The following is a 21,233-nucleotide window of genomic DNA, read 5'->3' on the forward strand; positions in this document are numbered from 1 at the left end:
AAAGAGGCCACGGAAACATCACCCAAATTCACCAAACAAATTTTAGAACGGATCTACTCCCTCCATTCCAAATTTAATTTTAGAATAGAACTACTCTCTCGTCTCTCCTTTCCAAATTATAGATTACTATTTTAATTAATTTCGATCCCTACAACCAAGCTCTGATCGATCTGACGGCTTCATTGATTTGGAACCTTACAATTTCAGCAGCAAAACCTTGCATCACAAAGTAAAAGCATCACATTTTTGTTTCAGGGGTACTAAAGTAGGTGGCAGAGCCCCACAAGGCACAGGCACGTAGTCAACTCGTGGTTACGGGACTGCTGGTTGTTAGAGAGGCTAAACGCAAATGATTATCAGCTCCAGCAGTAAGCTTGTTTAGCCCGGCTAATCACGCGACCGCTGCGTTTCCCGTTTCCTAACCAACGGTGACGGACGCAGTTGTACGTAGTGAGCGATTCTTCTGCCCGGTTAGCGTGTCAGGGCCTCTGCTCAGCAGAATTGGCAAAAGGGAAGGACCTCGGCGCCTAACACTACCACTACTGTGCGTGCGTCTCGCTCGGTCGCACTGTTTCGCCTCCCGCGGAAAAGGAGGTGTCGAGGAAATAAAGCGGAGAATGCTCTCTGCCTCTCTCATTCCTTCCCTGACTATATACACGCGTAGTTGTTAGGAACGAATGTTACCAAATGTAAGGTCCTTTCGTCCAAGCTGCTAGCCTACTACTAGTACTATATACTAATGAGGTAGGATTAAGGTACATTGAGAATCCTAAGTTCAGAAGTTTTAATGGTTTTTTTTTGCCTCTCAAGGGTCACGATGGCTTGTTTTGTGCTCCCTGTCGATCATGTCCGTCCGTGTACTCCTTCCGATTCAAAACGTTCGGAATATTGACACAGTTTATAAGATGAAAATGAATAACAATTTGTATGAAAAGTATGATGATTTCATTAAAAAAATAATTAAATGTCTTGAAAGTACAGTAACCTATCTTTTTATGTCGATTTTTACATACACGTTTCAAGTACCAGCGGCCAAAGTTATTATAAGTCGATAGAAATGGTCAACACCACTGATGACACCACGAATTACCGCGCGGTAAACAAATGACGAGCCCGCCCTCGATCTCGAGTCTGCGGTCGCATGATCTCGCTCCTCGCTAATTCCGCTGGGAGAGGCTTCCTACGCTACCCTCCTAACAACAGGACAGCTCCATTACTGTTACCGCCTTGATCCGATGCCTCGGACGCAGAAAATTACCGAGATCAAACCGGACCTGCGCACCCGGATCACGTCACCCCCAACCATAAAAGACCGACGCCGCCGCTCCGGACCTGCGCCTCCTCCACTCTCCAGCGCTCTGCCTCTGACCACGCCACCACCGTCCACCAAGAAACACCGCGCGGCAAATGCCCAACCCCTCCTCCTCGTCCCCGCCACCGGCGCCCGACGCCGCCACTCGGCGCAGGCGGCGGCAGCTCCTACCGCCGCCGTCGTCGTCGTCCTCCTCCTCTGCGGTCCCGACCTCGGCCTCCGGCGCCTCGGCGTCGTCGTCGTCGTCGTCCTCCGCCTCCTCGGGGCTCTCCTTCTCCTTCCCGTCCTTCTCGCCCGCGCCCTCGCCGTTCCACCACCGCTTCCTCTCCCCGCTGCGCGCCTCCGCGGTGCCCTTCTCCTGGGAGCACCGCCCGGGCATCCCCAAGACCCCCGCGCGCCAGGCGGCGCCACGCGGCAAGGCCAGGGCGGCGGCGCTGCCGCTGCCGCTGCCCCTCCCGCCCTCCCTCCTCTCCAGCAAGGTCGGCGCCGCCGACGGCCCCTTCTCCGCCGCCGCGGCGGACGGCTACATCGTCGTCCCCGACGACGCCAAGAATAAGGCGAGGCGGCGCAGGCGGCACCGGCAGCGGCGGCCGCCGGCGCTGGCCGCCACCCTGACCGACTGGCTCGCCGTGCTGAGCCTCTACCGGTCGTGCACCCGCTCCCGCGACTGCCTCGCCGGCACGCCGCCGCCGCGCCGCCCCAGCTCCCCGGCGAAGGCCTTGTGATCGCGCGCGTTGCATACTATACTAGTGAGTTCGCTGATGCATCGCGCCTCGCATGTCTCTGTGTCCGCGTGTGGTGCCGGCGCCGATTAAGAATGTGCTTAGGATTAATCACGCTTGGCTTGACGCTGTAATTAAGGTGGCTTGCCGTTTCCCCCATGTGCGCTTGCTCTGTTTGTTTCCAGGCAATAATTGATTAATCCCTCCCGCACGGTGATTACTGACGGACTTGTTGGTGTGCCGGCAGTTGCTTGCTGCTGCTGCTGCTTGCTGGTGAACGGTGATGTACTGGTGCCGCATGCTTGTGTCCCACCGTTAATTCGGTTGTAAGCTTGGTCACTGATTGGCAGCCAGAGCCGCTGCTACTGTGTTCCATGGGGGGAAAATGACAGAATAATGTGCCGTTTGTTTGTGGCAAGATGGGCGTGCTACTGTCCTTCCTCTCACACTGCATTGCTCACTCTGTGATTACTCTGTTTTCCACTTTGTAAATCCAGCATCATTTGGCTAAGGCCAATTTCAGTGGGAGTGTTATAAAAGTGTCATGGACATTAAATTTGCTAATATGTACCAATAGTATGAGGAGAAAGGAGTGTCATCACCATGATACTCCATTGGCATGGTTCTTAAGTTTCTAGTCTTGGTAACTGTGTCGATGACACTTTCGGACTGGCCAGGTCTGTTTCAGCACAACTGACGAACATACTTCCATCAACTGTAGGGGAACGGAGAGTCGTCATTGTTCACTGTGATTAGCTTCCTTAATTGCTGCGCGTCGCCGGGAACAACAGCAAGTGGTGGCGCGCGGTGGCGTAGAGGAGCGAGCACCGCGGCGAGCGAGCAACCGGCCGGGGTGCGCCGTGCACGCGCGCGGTGCGGGACAGCGAGAGCGTCGGTTGGGTCACGTCGCCGCTCGTCTTGACCACGGAACCGGCTTTAATTTGCTGCCTCCTCTGCTGGTGCCCAAGTGGTGTGCGCGCCGGGCCAAAGCTAAACGCCTCCCTCGGAATAATGTTTGGCTCCTTTTATTATTGTGTTTTTGGAAAGCTTGTTTTTTCCAGTAATAATTGTAATTCACGTCAGGGCTGGTGTCTGTCAAATCACTTCCGGATACACGGAGATGTTTGATGGCTAACTAATAGCCTGAGAGGAGCCTTGACACCTGACATATGTTTTGTTTTACATATAAATCGAACCTTTTAAAATGTCAAAATTTCTTCACCTTGGGATGGGGATCAAGCAATAATCCAGATCCTTCCCACCGCGAACTCTTGCCCACAGTCAGCTCTAGGGGTAGTGCCACCGCTAGGTCCCGCGCCTAGATATATAGGGGCCGCAAAACGTGTTTAATGTTTTACATTAACACAAAAAGATTGTTAGCACAGTACCATTCACAACATTCACATAGGTCTAAGTTCAACTAACCACGACGAAGCATCACATCAGCTTAAAGCAACTCTAGCAGATCCTTTAAATAAATCTTAAATTTGAAGGGTGAAATATAAAAATCATACTCTAGCACAAAGGGTGGGATATGGCACTATTAAAGTCTCCATCTTGAAGATGCCTCCAAATCTCTTGCTCCACCTTCTATTCCTAAAGGGTCTTCATGGAGCTCTCTATCCACTGATAAATATATCCCACCCTTTAGGTTAAAAGAAGAGAGTGAGATTTAGATGTCACTACTAAAGTTAAGGTTAAAAAATAGCTCTCAAAAAAAAGAAGGAGCCCTTACTTCAGATATACAGGGTCTGGTTTAAGAGCTATTGTTGTACATGCTCTAATCAACTACTCACTATTAGTCTATACTTCCTACGGTCTTTTCTACATTATTTCCTATTGACAGGTGAGCAGCGGGCGCAACTTGCCGCACATCCAAGACTCCCAAAAATACCTAGGGGGTGGCAAATGCCTCAAAATTTAATCTAGATAATCTGAAGTTCAAATTGAAAAATCAGTATCTTATATATACAATTTTAAAATTTTAATCTAAAAATATATGTTACACTAAACGCTAAACAGTCTATCATCTACCATTTAGCCCATTATCCGGGCAAAATGGCTACTTGAACAGCCGAAACAATCGATTAAACAAAAACAATATACCACTAAGTAATGTTTAAACGGTGTGTAAACAGATTAGACAAACAGTAATCAAGTTGAATTGTGAAGAAAACACTAAAATCATGATCCATTGCCATTGCCACCTCCCCCGGTGCTTTTGGAGAGTAACCACTTCCACCGTTCCAAACACCGCGACCGCCAGGCTCCTCACGCGCCAATGGTGGCAATGGTAATAACCAATCTGGGGTGAATTAATGGTATCAGTGTGAACCGGAAGAAGATGACTTGATGAGAAAGCGTCCGCGCGGCTGCACCGAGTTCTCTAGGGACCTGTTTAGTTCTTTATCTGTAAACGCAAAAACGCCGTAAACGCATTATTTTGCGAAGGAATCTTGGTCATTTGAAGTACTAAACGAAGTCTATTTACAAAACTTTTTGCATGGATGGGCTGTAAATCGCGAGACTATTCTAATGAGTCTACTTAATCTATGATTTGCAATAGTGATGCTACAGTAACCATCCGCTAGTTATTAATTAATCATAGATTAATTAGCATCATTAGATTCGTCTCGCGATTTACAACCCATCTATGCAAAATTTTTTGCAAATAGACTTCATTTAGTACTTCAAATGACTAAGATTCCTTTGCAATTTTTTTTTTCAAAATGAACTAAACAGGCCCTAGGTCGTTGGCGCTCTGCAACAAGCACTGCTATTATTTACCGTCCTCGATGCGAAGGTAATTCTCCTTGTTTGACAAAGTTACCTTGGAGTACAAGGATCGCCAAAATTCACCCAGTCGACACCGGTTCCCAAAAGTCAGCGCGGGCGTCCTGCGCTGCGTACTCTCAGTCACACGCGCATGCGCGCATGTGCCAAAATTCACAAGCTCGCTTTCGCCGTCCGGCGGGCCGGCCGCCTGCTGCGTGCTCGCCGTCACGCCGGCTTGTCCCCGTGCACTGCCAAGAACTTTCAGCACAGCATGCAGCAGCAGCAGTGTCAGGAACTCTCTGCTACTGTCATGCCCCGGATCATGCGTGGATGCATGCACAGTTCTGCTGGATGATTGCCAATAATTGTGGAAGCTCTTTAACGCAGCGCAGGAGAATGTGCTCAGCCGTACGTGTCCTGATTAATCACCAGTGGTAGCCTTTATCTGAGCGACGATGTGATGACACACGGCGAGAGAAGTCAGCGGCGCTATCAAATCGCACCCGCCGAGAATAATCCGGATCGGGACGGTACAACAGTAAGATTTTTTTTTGTTTAGTTCGTGAAATTTTTTTAATTTGGCTGCTGTAGTATTTTTATTTGTATTTGGCAATTAATGTCCAATCATAAATTAATTAGGCTCAAAAGATTCATCTCAACATTTACAGTTAAACTGTGTAATTAGTTATTTTTAACTACATTTAATGCTTCATGCATGTGTCCAAAAATTCGATGTGACGGAGAATCTTGAAATTTTTTGAGAACTAAACATGTTTACTACTATAATTCACCACTCTAATATAACGTGTCGTCATTTTTTTACGCTCGTTTTCTAGTTGTGGATCGAAACTTGGTGTGTCGCTACTAGCTAGATAGAGAAGGTAAGGAAGCCGTGTTCAGAGCATAGTCACAAAATTCCCGGGTCAACCGGGTCGAGGAACGGGGTCGAGGGTCGAGGATCGATACTTTATAGAATCATGATACGATGATGGTATACCTATTCAGAACGAGAATCCTAAATTTGGTACGTGACTCCGTCGTTTATGGGTCGATGACCCCTGGGACGGTGCTTGGGGTCGAGGGTCACGTCCCCAACGTGATCGAGTTACTAGTCCCCAATTTTTCTTTCCTTTTGATTTTGGGACGAGACAAAAAAAGTTCGTAATCACGCTCAGGTTACCTTTTATTTTGTCCATGAGCTAATATTGTATTGCATGTGGCCGGAGAGTTTCCTCCATGTCCCTGAAAAAATTCCCTCCATGCGATTATAGTTGCAAATAAAAAATCCCTCCAACGTGATTCGTTGCGAATATACTAGTACTCTAAAAGGGAAGAATAAAAAAGCAGGCGTCGAACCCCCCAACTCGAGCCATCAGGCATGAAACCTACCGCTATACCAAGAAAAATTACACAGATCCAAAATCAAAATCAACAGACGGGCCACACATCTGAGTCTGACTGACGATGGTTCCTGGTTCCTCTGCCTTTGCTTGCGCCTCTGCCGCCTGGCAACTTCGAGAAGAGCAGAGCGGGCTTGTGAGGACGGTGACGGCCCGACGGGAGGAGGTCGTCGGCGAGATCCGTCGTTCGTGCTTCGCAGCGAGAAGACGCCGGCGGGTCGCGTACTCGCGTGAGGTCGGCGGCGGGTGAACGACGGCCGCTGCTGGGACAGTGCCCGGAGTGCCGCCGACTCTCCGCTGCCGGCTGCCCGCGTCTTCGTCGTCGCCGGGCTGCCGGAGTTGGAGGAGGCGACGCCATGTCCGTAAGCTCGTAAGTCGTAACCTTCTCCATCTGCATCTCGTCTCGTCCCCCTCTCGAATCGTCTTTGCGTCAGTGGTGCGATGACCCGTCAGATTTGGAGCTTGTCCCTTGATGAACCTGTGCGGCAATGGGATGGCGACCCGTCCAGAATCAGGACATCGATCCATGTCGTTCCCGACCCCCGATTCGAGACAGTGTTCCGGGGTCATGGATCGAGGCGTCGACCCCGAATTCTGTGACTATGGTTCAGAGTTCGGAGCATGCATCAAAATTTTTAATAGCTGCTGCCTGGTGCTCGCAGCTCTGCGCTCCACGAGTACGGCGGGGACGCGTGTCGCCACGACGCACGTCGCGCCTGCAGCGGCGCGGGAGCGAGCGCGCGCTCCGCGCAGTGCCACCGGTCGTGTATGCACCCGCGCTCGCTGGCCGATGGGCCAGCCGTCGGGTGGAGCCCGCCGGGCGGCGGCAGCACCTTGCTACGGCGCGTGCCGCGCGGCGGGAGGGAGCGCGCCCCCCGCGCGGTGGCAGTGGCCACTTGAGCTCCCGCACTCGCTGCCCGGTGGGCCTGGCGTCCGGTGGAGCCCGGATGGCGGCAGCCGCAGCTCCCTACGGCTAGGGTAGAGCGGGCGTCCACCGCGTTGGTGGATAGGTCCGGGGCGGAGCGCAGCGCGGGCGGCGACGCGGCAGGAGCGAGCGGCGCACGCCCGGCCTGCCCTCATCCGCCGTCTGATCGGTGGGGGCGCCTAGCTGTGGAGCCCGGCTGTCTGCGGCGGGGGAAGGGAGCGGCGCCCGGGTGAACAGCTGCGGCGGACGCGGCGCCTTTCCAGCTCAGCGCGGCTGGATCCGCCTTGGATTTGCTCGCCTCACCGCGCCGGAACAGTGGCCCCCTCGCCGGAACAGTGCGCAGGCGGCGCCTGTCCGCCCTGTCCTCCGCTGCTTTCCCGATGTCCCGTCGGAGCTGTGGCCGAGACCGCCCCGTCGCGTCGGCGTGCTCCCGGAGCTCGATGCCCGGCCCGTTTCCCGCCGAGATAAGAGCCGCGCCCCTTCCCTCTCCTCTTCCTCCTCTTCCCCCGTTTCTTCTCCCTCATGATTTTATATTCTAGAGTGCTAATTGGCTAAAAGAGATGCTTTTGTTTCAAAATGGAATAATTTTGTGCTGAAAGCTTCAGCTTTGATTGCTGATTCCTGGCAAATTGTTGCAGTGATTTATATCTTTATGACCATTTCAATAATGAGTAGAGCACAAAAACGAACCATTTCAGTGTTTAGTAGAACATAAGTGCCTGCATTTTTTTCCTTTCCTGTGTAGCATGACCAGAATAAAGTATCTGCATTTATGCGAAACAAATAGAGTAACAAATGCAAGCCCTGTATATCCTAGAGTGCTAATTGGCTAAAAGAGATGTTTTTGTTTCAAAATGGAATAATTTTGTGCCGAAAGCTTCATCTTTGATTGCTGATTCCTGGCAAATTGTTGCAGTGATTTATATCTTTATGACCATTTCAATAGTGAGTAGAACACAAAAACGCACTGTATTTTAGCCCCTTTTCTATCTAGCATGACCATAATTTACTTGCGGGTAAATTTGCCCCTGGACACCGTTCAATGATGCTTTTTGCTAGAAGCCACTAAAAAAGATTGCCTTTGCTCATAGACACTAAAAAATCAGGTGTCTTTGCTGGGAGACATCACGCCCACTATTTTATTCAAGTTCATTGGATAATCACACGAAATGACGAATTTGCCCCTATTGACTTATCCTCTCCCGCACAACAATCTTTCTCAAAGCCCTCTGCTTTCTCGCATACCAGCGGCGATGCGCCGCTTTCCTCGCCCGCGCGCAGCTCTCTTGCCCGCAGCCCGGCCGGGCGTGCTACCCCGGCGGTGCCCCCTCTCCTCCTCGCTACAGAATAGACGGCCAAGCCCGGCACGCGTGGGAGGGACGGACGGACGGACGGACCAGCTTGCAACTTGGCCGACGATCCCTTCCCGGCACGAGGTTGGAGAAGACGGAGTGGGCAGCGGTGCTGAAGCAGCAGTGACGCAGCAGCATGGGCGAGTCACGGGTGGCAGCACGAGAGGGCCGCCGCGCGGCGGACCAAGCCGTCGGCAGGAGGGCCGCGTCTAGAACCTCCGCACCCCGCGGAACGAAGCAGGGGGCCATCGACCTGGAGCTCGATGCACCGCCGCCGCCGGTGGCGGGTGGCAGGAGGGCGACGGAGCTGGCCATGATGCTGCTAGCGGAGCTTATATAGATATATTTTCACTACTTCTTTTCTTTCGTTTTCTTGTGATGATAGACCAGTGCTAGTAAATTTCTCCATATTCTTGCCACATTTCTCATCAAAATAAATAGCTCCAAATTGAAGACCAGATGACATTAGAGAATTACCCGCTGCTATATTTGAATTATTTTGTCCAGCCATGGGCTCATCACCGCGCCCCAGGAAGGGCGTCGTCGTGGTGGTGCGGCGGCTGCTGCGTCGTGGCCCGCGGACTGAAGTTGTGGCCGGCGCTACGAAACGGGTGGGCAGCAAGAAGGCCTCTGCACGCCGGAGCAGGGGCAGGCAGGAGGGCCGCTGCTCGCCGGAGCAAGAGGGAGCAAAGCGCGAATCGGAAGCCGTAGTTATGGGGGTAATTTGGTCATTTTCCATTCTTTTTCAGTTAATCTGAATAAAGAATAGACTCTAGTGTCCTGCAGCAAATTGGAATGGTTGAAGAGTGTCTCTCAGCAAAGGCATAGTTTTTTAGTGGTTTGAAGCAAAAGTCAACATTAAAGGATGTCCTACAGCCAATTTTCCCTTTACTTGCAACTCTATAAATTGCTTAAAAATATCACAGCTCATGAAAAATGCCAAATCCCACGAAGTTAACCTGATTGGATAGATAAATCTGAGATTCTATAGCATTGAATCAGATGTACCTTTCTTATGCATTGAAGCTAACAATAGTTATTTCAAAGATGAAAGAGTCAATATTTCTCCAAAGATATATCAAAATAGCACACAGGTTGTTCCTTTAGTCTTTGACTAAATTAACAGATCCATACTACATGTTTGCTTAAGAGTGCATCTTTAACTAAATTAACTGATCCATACTACATGTCTGATTCATGGCAAATGTGTGCAGTTGTAGCGAAAATGGCCTCTCATGCCATATTTCAATATAATATTTTGGTGATTGATATAGACAACACAACACTTAGACTAATATGATTGTTAAGATGACCATTCTCAGGCTTTTAGGTTCAAGTGATGACAAAGAGAAGATAGGCGTAGCTAGGCCCGAAGGGCCGCCCCTACGGGGGTTCCGCTTTTAGGTCCAAAGGATTCAAAGATTGAAGAGACCGTGAAGAAACCAAGTCAAAACAATCAAGACAGAGATATTTTAGTATCACCGATTGAACCGACGCTAAGAAAATTACATACGTTGGTGCATTGACTTGGAGCACGTCTGGGAGTTTTGGTAACACCGGTTGAACCGACGCCAGGAAAGTTGAATACGTCGGTGCAATGAACTCAGCAGCTGAGGCAAAATCTATACACCGGATGAACCGACGCTAGATATTGGTGAACGTTGGTGCAGTTATCCAGAGAGTTAGTTTTTCAGCAACTACACTCACTGGTTAAACTGACGCTGCATCGGTTGATTACGTCGGTCGATTGTGGTAGCCGTTGAAGTATAACGGCTAGTTGGAAAATGCACTCACCGGTTAAACCGGTGATGACAAAAACGGGAGCATCGGTTTAACCGGTGATAGCGCTTTTTGTCAGCCTTTTTCCAATGGCTAGTTTGGGGTGTGTGGGCTATATATATGCCACCCCACGGCTCATTTGATAGTGCTGGAGACTAAGGAAGCATACTACACTTGAAGAACATCTCCAACCACCATAGAGCTTTAGTGTACATCATATAGGCTTAAACACACTTGTGAGAGTGCTTAGTGCTTGTAATAGGGATTAGTTCTTGCGAGAGCTCCCTTGAGAGAAGTCTTGCTGCGGCAAGCAATCCTTGTGATCCGTCGTGTGACCCTCCGACTTGGTGTGGAGTGGCAACGACACTTTGTACGGGGGAAGAGGAGACCCCCTCCTTGGTGGAGAAGCTTCGTAGTGGATTTCAGCTGGGTGACCAAGAGAGGCGGTGGCGGTGCACGAGACTCGGTGTCTTATGGGCACTTGTCTTTGCTTGCCGGCATCGCCTTGGTGGCGTAGTGCAAGACGATGATCGGAAGAGCCACGGTGTCCCGTGGACGTAGGCGTTTGTGCCGAACCACGTTACATGACCGTGTCTACTCGGGAGTTTGCATCCCATTTGCACTTACCTCTTTACTTACCGTATTACGTTTCCGCATTTACTCTATCTTGCGTACCTTTACTTTCCTAGTTAGTTTGATTAGGATTGACTATAGGTTGCAATTCTTTTTGGGGTAAGTAGAGAATAGCAAAGATAAACCTTAGTCATAACTAGCATGTATAGGACGTGTTAGGTTTATCTTATGCAAGTAGTTTGAGCCCTAGGTTAAAAAGCGATTAGCGAACTTATTCACCCCCTCCCCCTCTAGGGTCGGACACCCCGGTGATCCTTACAGCAGTGATTTATATCTTTACAACCATTTCAATATTGAGTAGAACACAAAAATGCACTGTATTTTTTCCTTTCCTGTTTAGCATGAGCAGAATTAAGTATCTGCACTTATGCATAAGCAAGCAAACTAACAAATGCGGATTTGTATGTTCTAGAGTGCTAATTGGCTAAAAGAGAGAATTTTGTTTCAAAATGGAATAATTTTGTGCTGAAAGCTTCATCTTCGATTTCTGATTCGTGGCAAATTTTTGCAGCGATTTATATCATTAGGACCATTTCAATATTGAGTGGAACACAAAACTGCACTATATTTTTCCCCTTTCCTATTTAGCATGACTAGAATTAAGTATCTGCACTTATGCAGAGGCAACAAACTAAAAAATACAGGCTTGTATATTTTAGAGTGCTAATAGACTAAAAGAGATAATTTTGTCACAAAATGGAATAATTTGGTACTGAGAGGTTCATCTTTGATTGCTGGTATTTTTTCTATGTTTGCATGGCTTCCTTTAGTGTGCCAAATGCATTTGCTTTCGCCCATGCTAATCAGGTTTGCTGTTTGTTGCTAGATCGTCTCCTACTGAAGGGACGAGGGATTCTGTTCCAGTTGCTGCTCAAGGACCTGCAAAGGTCAGTTTGCACTTGCTGCTTGTTTCTTTTCCATGCAGTGTGTTTATTTCTTATTTTTTTCTGCATTAATGCCTTTCTTGTTGCATTAATATATGAGTGTAAGTGATCCATATAGTCTGATTTTGTTTGCGTGGTGATTGTGACATGCTTTCTATCTTATTCATGTTATTTTTTTTGTTTGGCCTCCTTTGATATGCAGTGTTCAATGTGAGTTTTATGTGCTATGTTGGGAAGAATGTGTTGTGCCCTCTTTTGATGCTCCCGTGCTGATTGTGTGGTCCTTCTGTGCTATGCTGGCTCATGCGATGAACTATCATGATGCAATGGCCATATGCAGAGTATATGGCCCTCCTGATCTTTTTGTGACGTTTACATGCAACACTAGGTGGAGAGAGATTGCCGATGCTTTGCGATATGAGCCAGGCCAGTAGCCTCGTGATCGATTTGATTTGATTGTGCGAGTGTTCAATATGAAAGTCGATGAATTCATAGATGATATCAAGGAGGGTGGGACGTTTGGTGCAGTACATGCAGGTGAGATATAGTATATAGGCTAGCATCTCATGTTGCTCTTCAGCCTTTGTTATTGTTGTTCAGGGCTAAGTTGTTGCCCATGCAGCTCTGTACACTATAGAGTTCCAAAAGCATGGCCTGCTCCATATACACTGCCTTATCTGGCTAGCTGATGGGGGCTCAGAGTTTAGTCATTCTTCCATTGATATTGGGGCGATGCGAACAACCATGAGACAAGGTGAAAACTCAAGGAGAGCCATCACTATACTCCTTCCAGCAGACACTCCACAGAGTACAAGGAACAATGCTCATGATCAGGTAATTAGCTACATCTACCGTTTTATGCCAATAACACTTTACTTTTATTACAACAACATCTAGCATTCCATGCCATTTGCTCTTTACTATTGTTACAACTATATCCTCACACTTTAAGTAAACTGAAATGTAGCAACTAGATGATGTTGTTCCCTTCAGTAGTCTTGCTTCCTAAATTTTAGTATACCTAGACACAAGACACAGGACAAGAGGTTGGTTGCTACTGCAGATGCACCTGGTAATTCCTCTACAAAGATACAAAAAGGAACCGCAAAGAAAAGGTTATCCCTAACAACAGCCTCTGTTTTTTACTTCTGCCAGTTGGTTATTGAACATAAAACTCATATATAAAATTCATATATGTACTTCTAGGTCCCGTCCATCCCCTAGCAAGGAAGTTGCTGAAAAGCTCTTTACTGGTGAAGAAACTGCAGATGGCAGTGGCGGCAGTGACAGTGGTGCAGCCACCTCTAATTAGAACAGGTACTTCGTTACTTTCATCAAGGTCCTGGGTCCTGCATATGACATATCATAGTATAGAACTCTTGCAACTAGGATGTTTGTACCATTCATCCTTTCAAATAAGTTCATTTTATACCAGTGCAAAGTGATACAAGCTAGGTTTTGAGGGGTAAAATCATTCAAGCTGCATGATTAGGTCAAACATAATCTGAATATTGGTTTCAACTGAGCATAATGTGGTATTTTTATGAGAAGGAAGATCAAAACAAGCACATGCCTCCAGTCCTATTTTGTTGATCTTTTTTAATTAGCAACATCTCTTTTTAAAAACCTTTCAAGTCGCAGATCATTTAGTAGTTGCTGTTACATCTCCATGACACATGCTGGACAGTAAATTTATTATCCTTTTGCAGTTCAAGCAAGGATGCATGAGCAGTGAAGCTCATGTCATTTTGTCTCTACCAGTTGCGGCTGACTTTTGTGTACCCTTTGTCTCTGGCAAGAAGAGTCCAATGCATGGGATTTGGAGTCTGCATCGACATCGGCTTGGAAACTGTGTAGTATGGTCAGTTAGTATTCAAAGCTACCATCTAGGTTGTTTGGTAGCTATGCATACTTGTTGCATGTAGATTTATAGTGCTTGGATTTGCTGTGACCTGTGATATTGCTTCTCCAAATGTTGTATGCTGGACAGACACATGATGATAAGATAAATTTGTACTTATATGTAACCATGGTGGTCAGATGTATTATGATGTTCATGAATCTAATGCCGGACAAACACCTGGTGCATACTTAGAGTTTGGTGCACAAACACATGATGGTTAGGATAGTTTGGTGCTCGGATGTGCTGTAATATTTATGATTCAAATACCGGATAGACATCTATATTAACATGTTGATGATGTGCTTGCCGCCAAATGTGGTGCTTTCGAGTTACCATGTATACAATTTGATTATCACTTTTTATCATCTTATGATTACTAACATTTGATTGTTCAAACGGTTGGGCGCGTGATGCGCGCCGAATGTTCTAGTGTATATATACAAGGCAATGCTACGTGGAGCTTTGTTTATAGTCGATGAGATGATGCTACATGCTTATTAGTCTTTGACCGCGGATTATGTTTGGTTATAAAAAGGGAATGCATGATCCAACCAGTTTTGAGAAGGTTATGAAAATCCAGGCCGAACAGTTTTGAGAAAGTTACAGGGACATAAGAAAACTGGCACCCAGTCTTAGAGCATCTCCAAGAACTTTTGTATCCTGACTTGTTAACTAAAAAATAGAAACTCAACAAAAAAAAAAACTAGATCCAACAGTATAGGTATCATATTAGCATATTGTTATCTATACCATCATGACAAATTTGCCTCTCCCCGTACGCCCGCTATCCTGACCCGTCCCCCGCGCTCCCTCCTTCCCGCTGTCTCTCCCCACGTGCTCGCCCGCCGGCGACGGAAAGCCCGCGCCTCCACCGGCCTCGTGCCCCCGCTGGCGCCGGCTCCTCGCCGCCTCCGCCGCCGAGCTCCCTCCCGCCGCTCCTCGCGCCACTTTTCGCGCCACCCTCGGCTCCCTCGCCGGTCGCTCCCGCCCGCTCGACCGTGGAGGACGTGCCGCTGCCATGCCCTGCTGCCCCTGGCGCCGGCGGCCGAATCCTCCCACGCCCTGCCGCCCTCGCCGGTCCCGCACCATCGCGCTTGCCACTCGAGACCGAAGGAATCGACCGGAGATGCCCCGGATTTTGTGCAGCGACCCCGAGCTCCAAGGTTGCTCTCATGGTGGCAATGTCGGATGACCTCCTGTGCTCGCTCCCGCACGCTCCGCCATGGAGGACGCGCCGCTGCCGTGCCCTGCTGCGCTTGCCGGTCCCGTGCCGTCACGCTCGCCACTTGAGATCTGCAATCGTGAGGTACAACGATGGGGGATGAGATCCTGGGTAGATCTTCCGTGGGGAAGAGAAGGGGATGAGGAGTTGTGGAGGTGCGGGGTCTGCTGAGCAAGAAGAGGGTGTGCTGGTCTAGCCTAGTGTGTCGACGGCGGGCACTTCGGCGGCGAGAGCTGAGTGCTCATGGTGGAAACCGATGGTTGGAGAACGATGGTTGAGGTGATTTGGAGAGTGGATTTACACAAGCTGTTGGTGTCCTGCTCTTTGATAAGCTTTTTATTTTTTTTACCTAGTCTTTTATCTCTTTATTTAGCTAGAAATTTTAGTTAGGCTCTTGGAGATGCTCTTAGGGGATCAAAGGGAGCTAGCTGATGAAGATTTGGTCAAGGGCTCTCCGTTGTTTGTAGCTATCAACCGCTCAAAGGATTGTAACACGGATCATCAATCATATGTTGGTTTCCTTTTTTGAAATATGTTAGTGCGTCGATAGGGGGAGTTGAAGGAAATGAGAGTCTGTTGGAGTAAACAACTTATTATGAAGTGAAATTATTTTAGAGAGTGAAATTGAGAGGCAAAATTAGTTACTCTTAGAGATGCTCTTGGAGAATTATTCAACCACTCTTCTGGAGGGAAGTATTAAAAGTCGTTTGGAATGTAATAAGGAGTTTAAAAATTAAATGTTTGCACCCTCAGTTGATTTACGCAATGCAACCTTATCGTCGAGGCGAGCTGAAGTTTGGGTACGGTCAAGCCAAGATATAGGAGGCGTGTTTAATTTTGGGCTTGGTCACGATCGTCGGCGGCTGGTTGGTTGGCCGCCCTAACTGCAAGCCAGCTACGTACTGGCAGGAAAAAATTGGATGCGCACCGGCGCAGGGAGCTTCGCGTGCGCCCCCTGGCCCGATGCCGTCCCGCTCCAATCCGACGGAGTGCACAGTAATCGGCTCACCTCTTCCTTCGGCTCTTTTCCTTCACGCGCCCGGCTCGGCTCAACCTGTTTGTACAGCTCCGCCTCCTTTTCTTCACTCCTGTTTTTTTGGATCCCATCGCCGGAGCCGCCGCAGAACTCCATCGCCAGAGACGCCGCGTCCCCCGCTCCCGGCGGTGCCCCCGGCCCGCTCCCGCACGCCCTAGCCGCCCTTCCCGTTACCCACCACTTCTGCCTCCCCGCCGGGCCACCCTCCCCGCCGACCACAGCCGAGTCCGCTCGGCGGCGCCGCCTCCCCGCTCGATGGCCTGGCCCCATGTCGCCAGCGGCCGCTTCCCCTCACGCCTGCTCGAGGATATGCCACATAGCCACAGGGACACCATCTCGTTACTGCGCTTGCTTAGGCAGGACACGCTGGGCGCGCTGCGGCCGTGTTCCGCTGCATGCTCGCTGAGGATGTTGTCCCCAATGAGGTGACCCTTGCCGGTAGGGATGAAAACGGTCGGGAACGGTCGGGAAAACCCCTAAATCATTCCCGCAACTATATTTTTTGACCGGGAACGGGATCGGGAACGATAATGTCGGATGTGAAAACGAAATCGGTATTACGGGATATCGGGAACGGAAGAGTTCGATCGGGAACATGACGATTACAATCGGGAATCGAGAACTCAAGACGGGAATATACATGTAAGCACTTGAAATATTAAGCTTGAGAAGATAGTTCCAACTATGCATAAGTTACACACAAATAAGAGACATAGCCAAGCATTCAAGCAAGTGATGTGAAGCAACACACAGGCACACGGCAACAAAATTCAAATATCCATGATCCAACGCTCCAACAGAAAGCAGACAGACTAGTACCCAACGCCCAACACTCGCATGTCCATACAGATAAGATCACGATTCACAAGCATAGCAATTGCCAAAGCCTCCAGCAGCTTTGATAAAAAAAATGCCTCCAGCAGCAGTCAACAAGTCGCCCTACAGTTTAAGCATAAAAAATTAGGACTAGGACTGGGGGTGAGCGGGCTTGGCCGCTTGGGCGATGGCTGACTGCAGGCTTGGGTGCGACGGTGGCCAGCTGCAGGCTTGGGGGCAGCGGCGGCCTCGGGGCTGGGGTTGGGGGTGGCGGCCTGGACGCCGCACCGCCTGGAGGGCGACGACGGCCTGGACGCCCCACCGCCTGGGGGCGCCGGCTGAGAGATGCAACGGCCTGGGGCTGAGGGTGATCGGGTGGGGACAGCGGCGGCCTGGTCGCCCCACCGGCCAACGCCTGGGGGCTGCGGCACCGGAGAAAGGTGAGAGTGAGAGGAGAGGCTAGCTAGCTAGGGTTCGCGAGAGGCTGGAGTTTGGGCGGGGTGGGAGCCGGGGGGGCAGGCAAACAGCAGTGGGCTAGGCCGAACAAGCAAACGTGGGCTGAATAGGAGGTTTGCTAGTGTAAATTCGGGAATCAACCGCGGGAACATTCCTGGATAAATACGGGAACCGCGAAAATGGTCGGGAAAACATCCCAATCGTTTCCGTTCCCGCAACCGCCGGATTTTCCCGGATTTTTTCCCGTTTCCTGTTTTTCCTGCTAATACGATATCTGATCGGTTAAAACGGTATAGGTGCCGGTCGGGACGGGATTTTCCCGTTCCCGCTTTCATCCCTGCTTGCCGGCGTGGTCACGGCATTTGTTCGCCATGGAGCACCAATGACAGTGGCAATAATGGCTCATGGGGTTGTTCTGCGCCGGGGCTGGATGAGTTTGTCATTGTAGCCACCAACCTGGTTCATGCCTATGCAGTGGTGTCAGATCTTTGTTGTGCCCGTGCTGTGTTCGATCGGATGCTGGATAGGAACACAGTCACTTGGAATGCAATGCTCAATGGATATGTGAAGGCAGGGATGATGGAAATGGCTGCAGAGATGCTATTCTGAAGGCATGTGCTTGGTACTGTCAGTGTTATTCTGAAGAACGGTTTGGATGCTCATGCATTTGTGCAAGGGACCCTGATCCATTTCTATGGTTTCAGTGATCTTATTGGCCTTGCCCAGATGCAATTCAGATTTTCAGACAAGTCACACATAGCATCGTGGAATGCTCTTTTGGCTGGTCTATTGAGAAGGGACCTAATGCATGAAGCACAACACCAGGAGGCATTTCTGATGCAACATCACATCAGAGCAGGGCACCCATAGAAACACCATCAGGAAGTGAGACAGTTGTTGCTTAGTCTATTGTGGCTTAGTAAGTTTGCATGATGTATATAGTGTAGGGCTCAAATTGTACAATGTATGGATGTATTACAAAAGAGATATTATTCTCCAATAAATACAAAAGTTCTTGAACATTGCTGTTGTTCAGTTTGTATACATTGACAGGTTTCCGTTTTGGCTGATTCAATTTAAGACAAAAAAATATTGCAAGGGATATGGATAATATGGTTCACTCAAATGGATGGCAAGTTCAAAATGGTGTATCCTATATAACATATTTCTATACAAATTATTGACTCGGATCCTTCTTTGCCTGTAACTATTGACAGATTGTTGAGAACAATTTCTGTTGCAATAAAACCATATATTTTAGGCCACAAACTTCTATTGCATTACTGGATATATACACTCTGCCGTTAGGAAGGATCCAAGTCAATAGTTCACAATACATTTCAGGCAACAATCAGATTATTAAGACATCCATTCCGCTGCAGATTTCAAAACATCCATACACATCAGTCTTCTCTAGTAGTACAACCTTGTATTCCCGTTAACCCAAAATCCCAAAAGACACTCCAACTGTCTACACTCTTCACAGCTGCTGGCACAAGAAAAATAAATCTTCACCAATATCATCTAGACTGGTCCAAGAGGTTTCATTGCTGCTTTTGTCTATCATTGATTTTGCAACATTTTCAACAGAAACTGCACACCATTTTGTAATTGAGCTTTACCATCTTCAGCAGCCAGAGGTTGCAACATTTTCAACAGAAACTTAGGCATATGAACACATGGACAGAGGGCAAAGAAGTCTTAAATCTTCTACTTCATATTAGAGGAGCTGTTTGTGGGTGATCTGTTTGACATCTGATTGCAATGTCGTTGATCACATTATTTCTTTGATTGGTGAAGTTTGTATACCTGCAGATATGAAGAAATGAAAATAGGCACCATCAACCATGTGTTGCAAGATAGACAAATTAAACAATTGCACAATAGAAACAATCAGCAGAATGATGCAGGTAGTCTTCTCTGCTTAAACATGATAGCAGAAACACTTGTTTTCTGAGCATAAACCTGATAGTTTGGTGAAAGGTGGGAACAGAGGGGATGCAAGAGCGAGAGGGAGAAGGAAGGATGAGAGGGGTGAATAGTCCTCACCCCAGATGTTGCAAAGGAGAGAGGGAATCGTTGATTGCGATGGCAGCGTAGTATGCGGCACCAGTGAAGGAGTCACGCGAAGACGATTGGAATGCCATCTTCGGCATGGAAGCGTCACAGCCCCTCGCCGCTGCTGGCTGGTCGAGGCGGCTGCACCTCGACGAGAGGGAGGGAGGCACGGAGTGGGGACGGGTCGCGTGAGGGGGTGGACTTCTCCTCCGCCGCCGCCAGGCTTCGATTGGAGAAGAAGTGGAGCGGAGGCTCGCGCTCACTCGACGTCGGAGGAAAGCCGAGCCGAGGACGCCGAGATGGGGTGCCCACGGAAGCCGATCCGAGGGAGCTGAGCCGTTGTGCATCACCGTCAGATTGCAGCGCAACGGCATCGCGGATGGGGTGCACTGAAGCGACAGTGCGACTGGCATGGGTGGGCATTCAGGTAACCCGAAAATTTCGAGTCAGATTTTTCGGGTTTTTAAAATTTCGGGTTTCGAAAATTGTTACCTGAAATTTGTCTGAAATAATTAAAACCCGACATTTCGGGTACCCGAAAATTCGGGTTCGGGTAAACCCGGACTATCCGATTTCCAGCAGATCCAAAGCAAGAAGATTTTCAAAATAAGAAACGGCAAACCCAAATTTCCAATGAATTAGCAAAAGATGTAATGAACAAGCACACATAAGAAAGCTAATAAAGCATACATCGGAGCATAGTATTGGCATTAAAAAAGACTTGCGGACTTGTTGCTGTTCTTCACTCGAGTGCATACATCCATACATCGAGTACTACTTTATCACCAGCGACGGGGACGACACACCGCAGGAATCCACCAAGGGGACGACACGCCGCAGGAATTGACCGGGGCCGGGAGCGCGAGCGACGCCGGGGCGCGGAGGACTGGCAGGGATCCGGCAATAGTGGGGCAGCGCCAGATCCGGGGGCGGGAGGCGGCCATGGACGGGATCTTGGGGGAGGGGAAAAGGGCTGGGCAGCAGGCCGCTAGAGATGAGATGAGATGAGACAAGGAGAGGAGAGGTTCTGCGGTGTCGCTCGATGCGGGGATGAGATGCGCCGGCCGCCGTCACGGGCAGGGGCGCAGGACTGTCGGGGACTGGGGCTGGTGTGCGTGCGTTGGGTGGGGGCTGGGGCTAGGGTTACTGGCAGATAGATGGTGGTGGGCTGGGCTTGGTAGATGGTGGGCTGGGCTGACTGAAAACACCTGAGTTTGTTTGTTGTTCGGGCTTCTCGGGTAATTCGGGTACCGTGGTTTGATACCCGAGTTATCCATAATAATTTCGGGTACCGTGACTTGCAACCCAAAATTGTGTTCGGGTTTTTCGGGTTCGGGCTCGGGTTTTTCGGGTTCGGGGTTCGGGTTTCGGGTAATATGCCCAGTTATAGCGACCGGGGCGCACCCCATTTTCTTCCGTACTGGCACCCCGGGTATATACGTATGCCGGCCGCATGCGTGCGCTGTAACGACGGGCGTCCACCGTCGTCGGGCAGAGGGGCGCGCGCGTGCACGAGCCGAGATTCCATCGATCCAGAGTGATCTTTCCGGAGAATCACATGTGCTCGCCCGCCCGGTCTCCCCCTCGCAGCATGCTCACCTGCACGGACGTGCACATACGTGGCACAAGCTTGCTTGCTCTCTCGATCGAGCTGTCGATCTCGTAAGTAAAGCGCGTGGTGTTCACTCTCGGGCGCGGTCGTAGTCGTAGCGTGTCGTCCACCGCGTCGTGCCTTGATAGCAGCTGCTGTCACCCACCGCCCCGACCGCCGGCGTCGTCAACAGATCGGGCCGGGCCGGCGGCGAGGGATATATACGCGTGCGTGCCAGATGCCCGCGTCGACTCGGCCGTACACATGGATGACGACGACTGATGAAAAAGGTTCGGTGGGAGGTGACGCGCGCGCGATCGATTCCGATCCTTGGCAGTGGTGACCGAACGGCCGTCCCCGTCCGGTCCG

General features: G+C 49.6%; 1 protein-coding gene and 2 long non-coding RNA genes across 3 annotated transcripts; 2 read left to right on the top strand and 1 right to left on the bottom strand.

Annotated features, from left to right (window-relative positions):
* The first annotated feature begins 1,248 nt into the window (after window positions 1-1,248).
* Window positions 1,249-2,562, top strand: LOC120680676 (putative protein TPRXL). The gene has a single exon (XM_039962183.1). It carries the CDS (start codon window positions 1,408-1,410, stop codon window positions 2,035-2,037), a length of 630 nt encoding a protein of 209 aa, XP_039818117.1. The 5' UTR covers window positions 1,249-1,407; the 3' UTR covers window positions 2,038-2,562.
* A 9,864-nt stretch (window positions 2,563-12,426) lies between these two features.
* LOC120683375 lies at window positions 12,427-13,744 on the top strand. Its single transcript, XR_005678783.1, has 3 exons — window positions 12,427-12,616; window positions 12,989-13,099; window positions 13,492-13,744. It is a non-coding gene; the product is annotated as an uncharacterized LOC120683375 (long non-coding RNA).
* A 4,741-nt stretch (window positions 13,745-18,485) lies between these two features.
* On the bottom strand, window positions 18,486-19,653 carry LOC120680641. Its single transcript, XR_005677749.1, has 2 exons — window positions 19,265-19,653; window positions 18,486-19,024 (listed from the first exon to the last, which is right to left on the bottom strand). It is a non-coding gene; the product is annotated as an uncharacterized LOC120680641 (long non-coding RNA).
* Between the last annotated feature and the right edge of the window lie 1,580 nt (window positions 19,654-21,233).

This window comes from Panicum virgatum, chromosome 7N (genome assembly GCF_016808335.1).
Source record: "Panicum virgatum strain AP13 chromosome 7N, P.virgatum_v5, whole genome shotgun sequence".
NCBI lineage: Eukaryota > Viridiplantae > Streptophyta > Magnoliopsida > Poales > Poaceae > Panicum > Panicum virgatum.

Excerpts from the sequence above, each read along its gene's own strand:
- LOC120680676 (XM_039962183.1), top strand. The coding sequence starts at position 1,408 with ATGCCCAACCCCTCCTCCTCGTCCCCGCCACCGGCGCCCGACGCCGCC.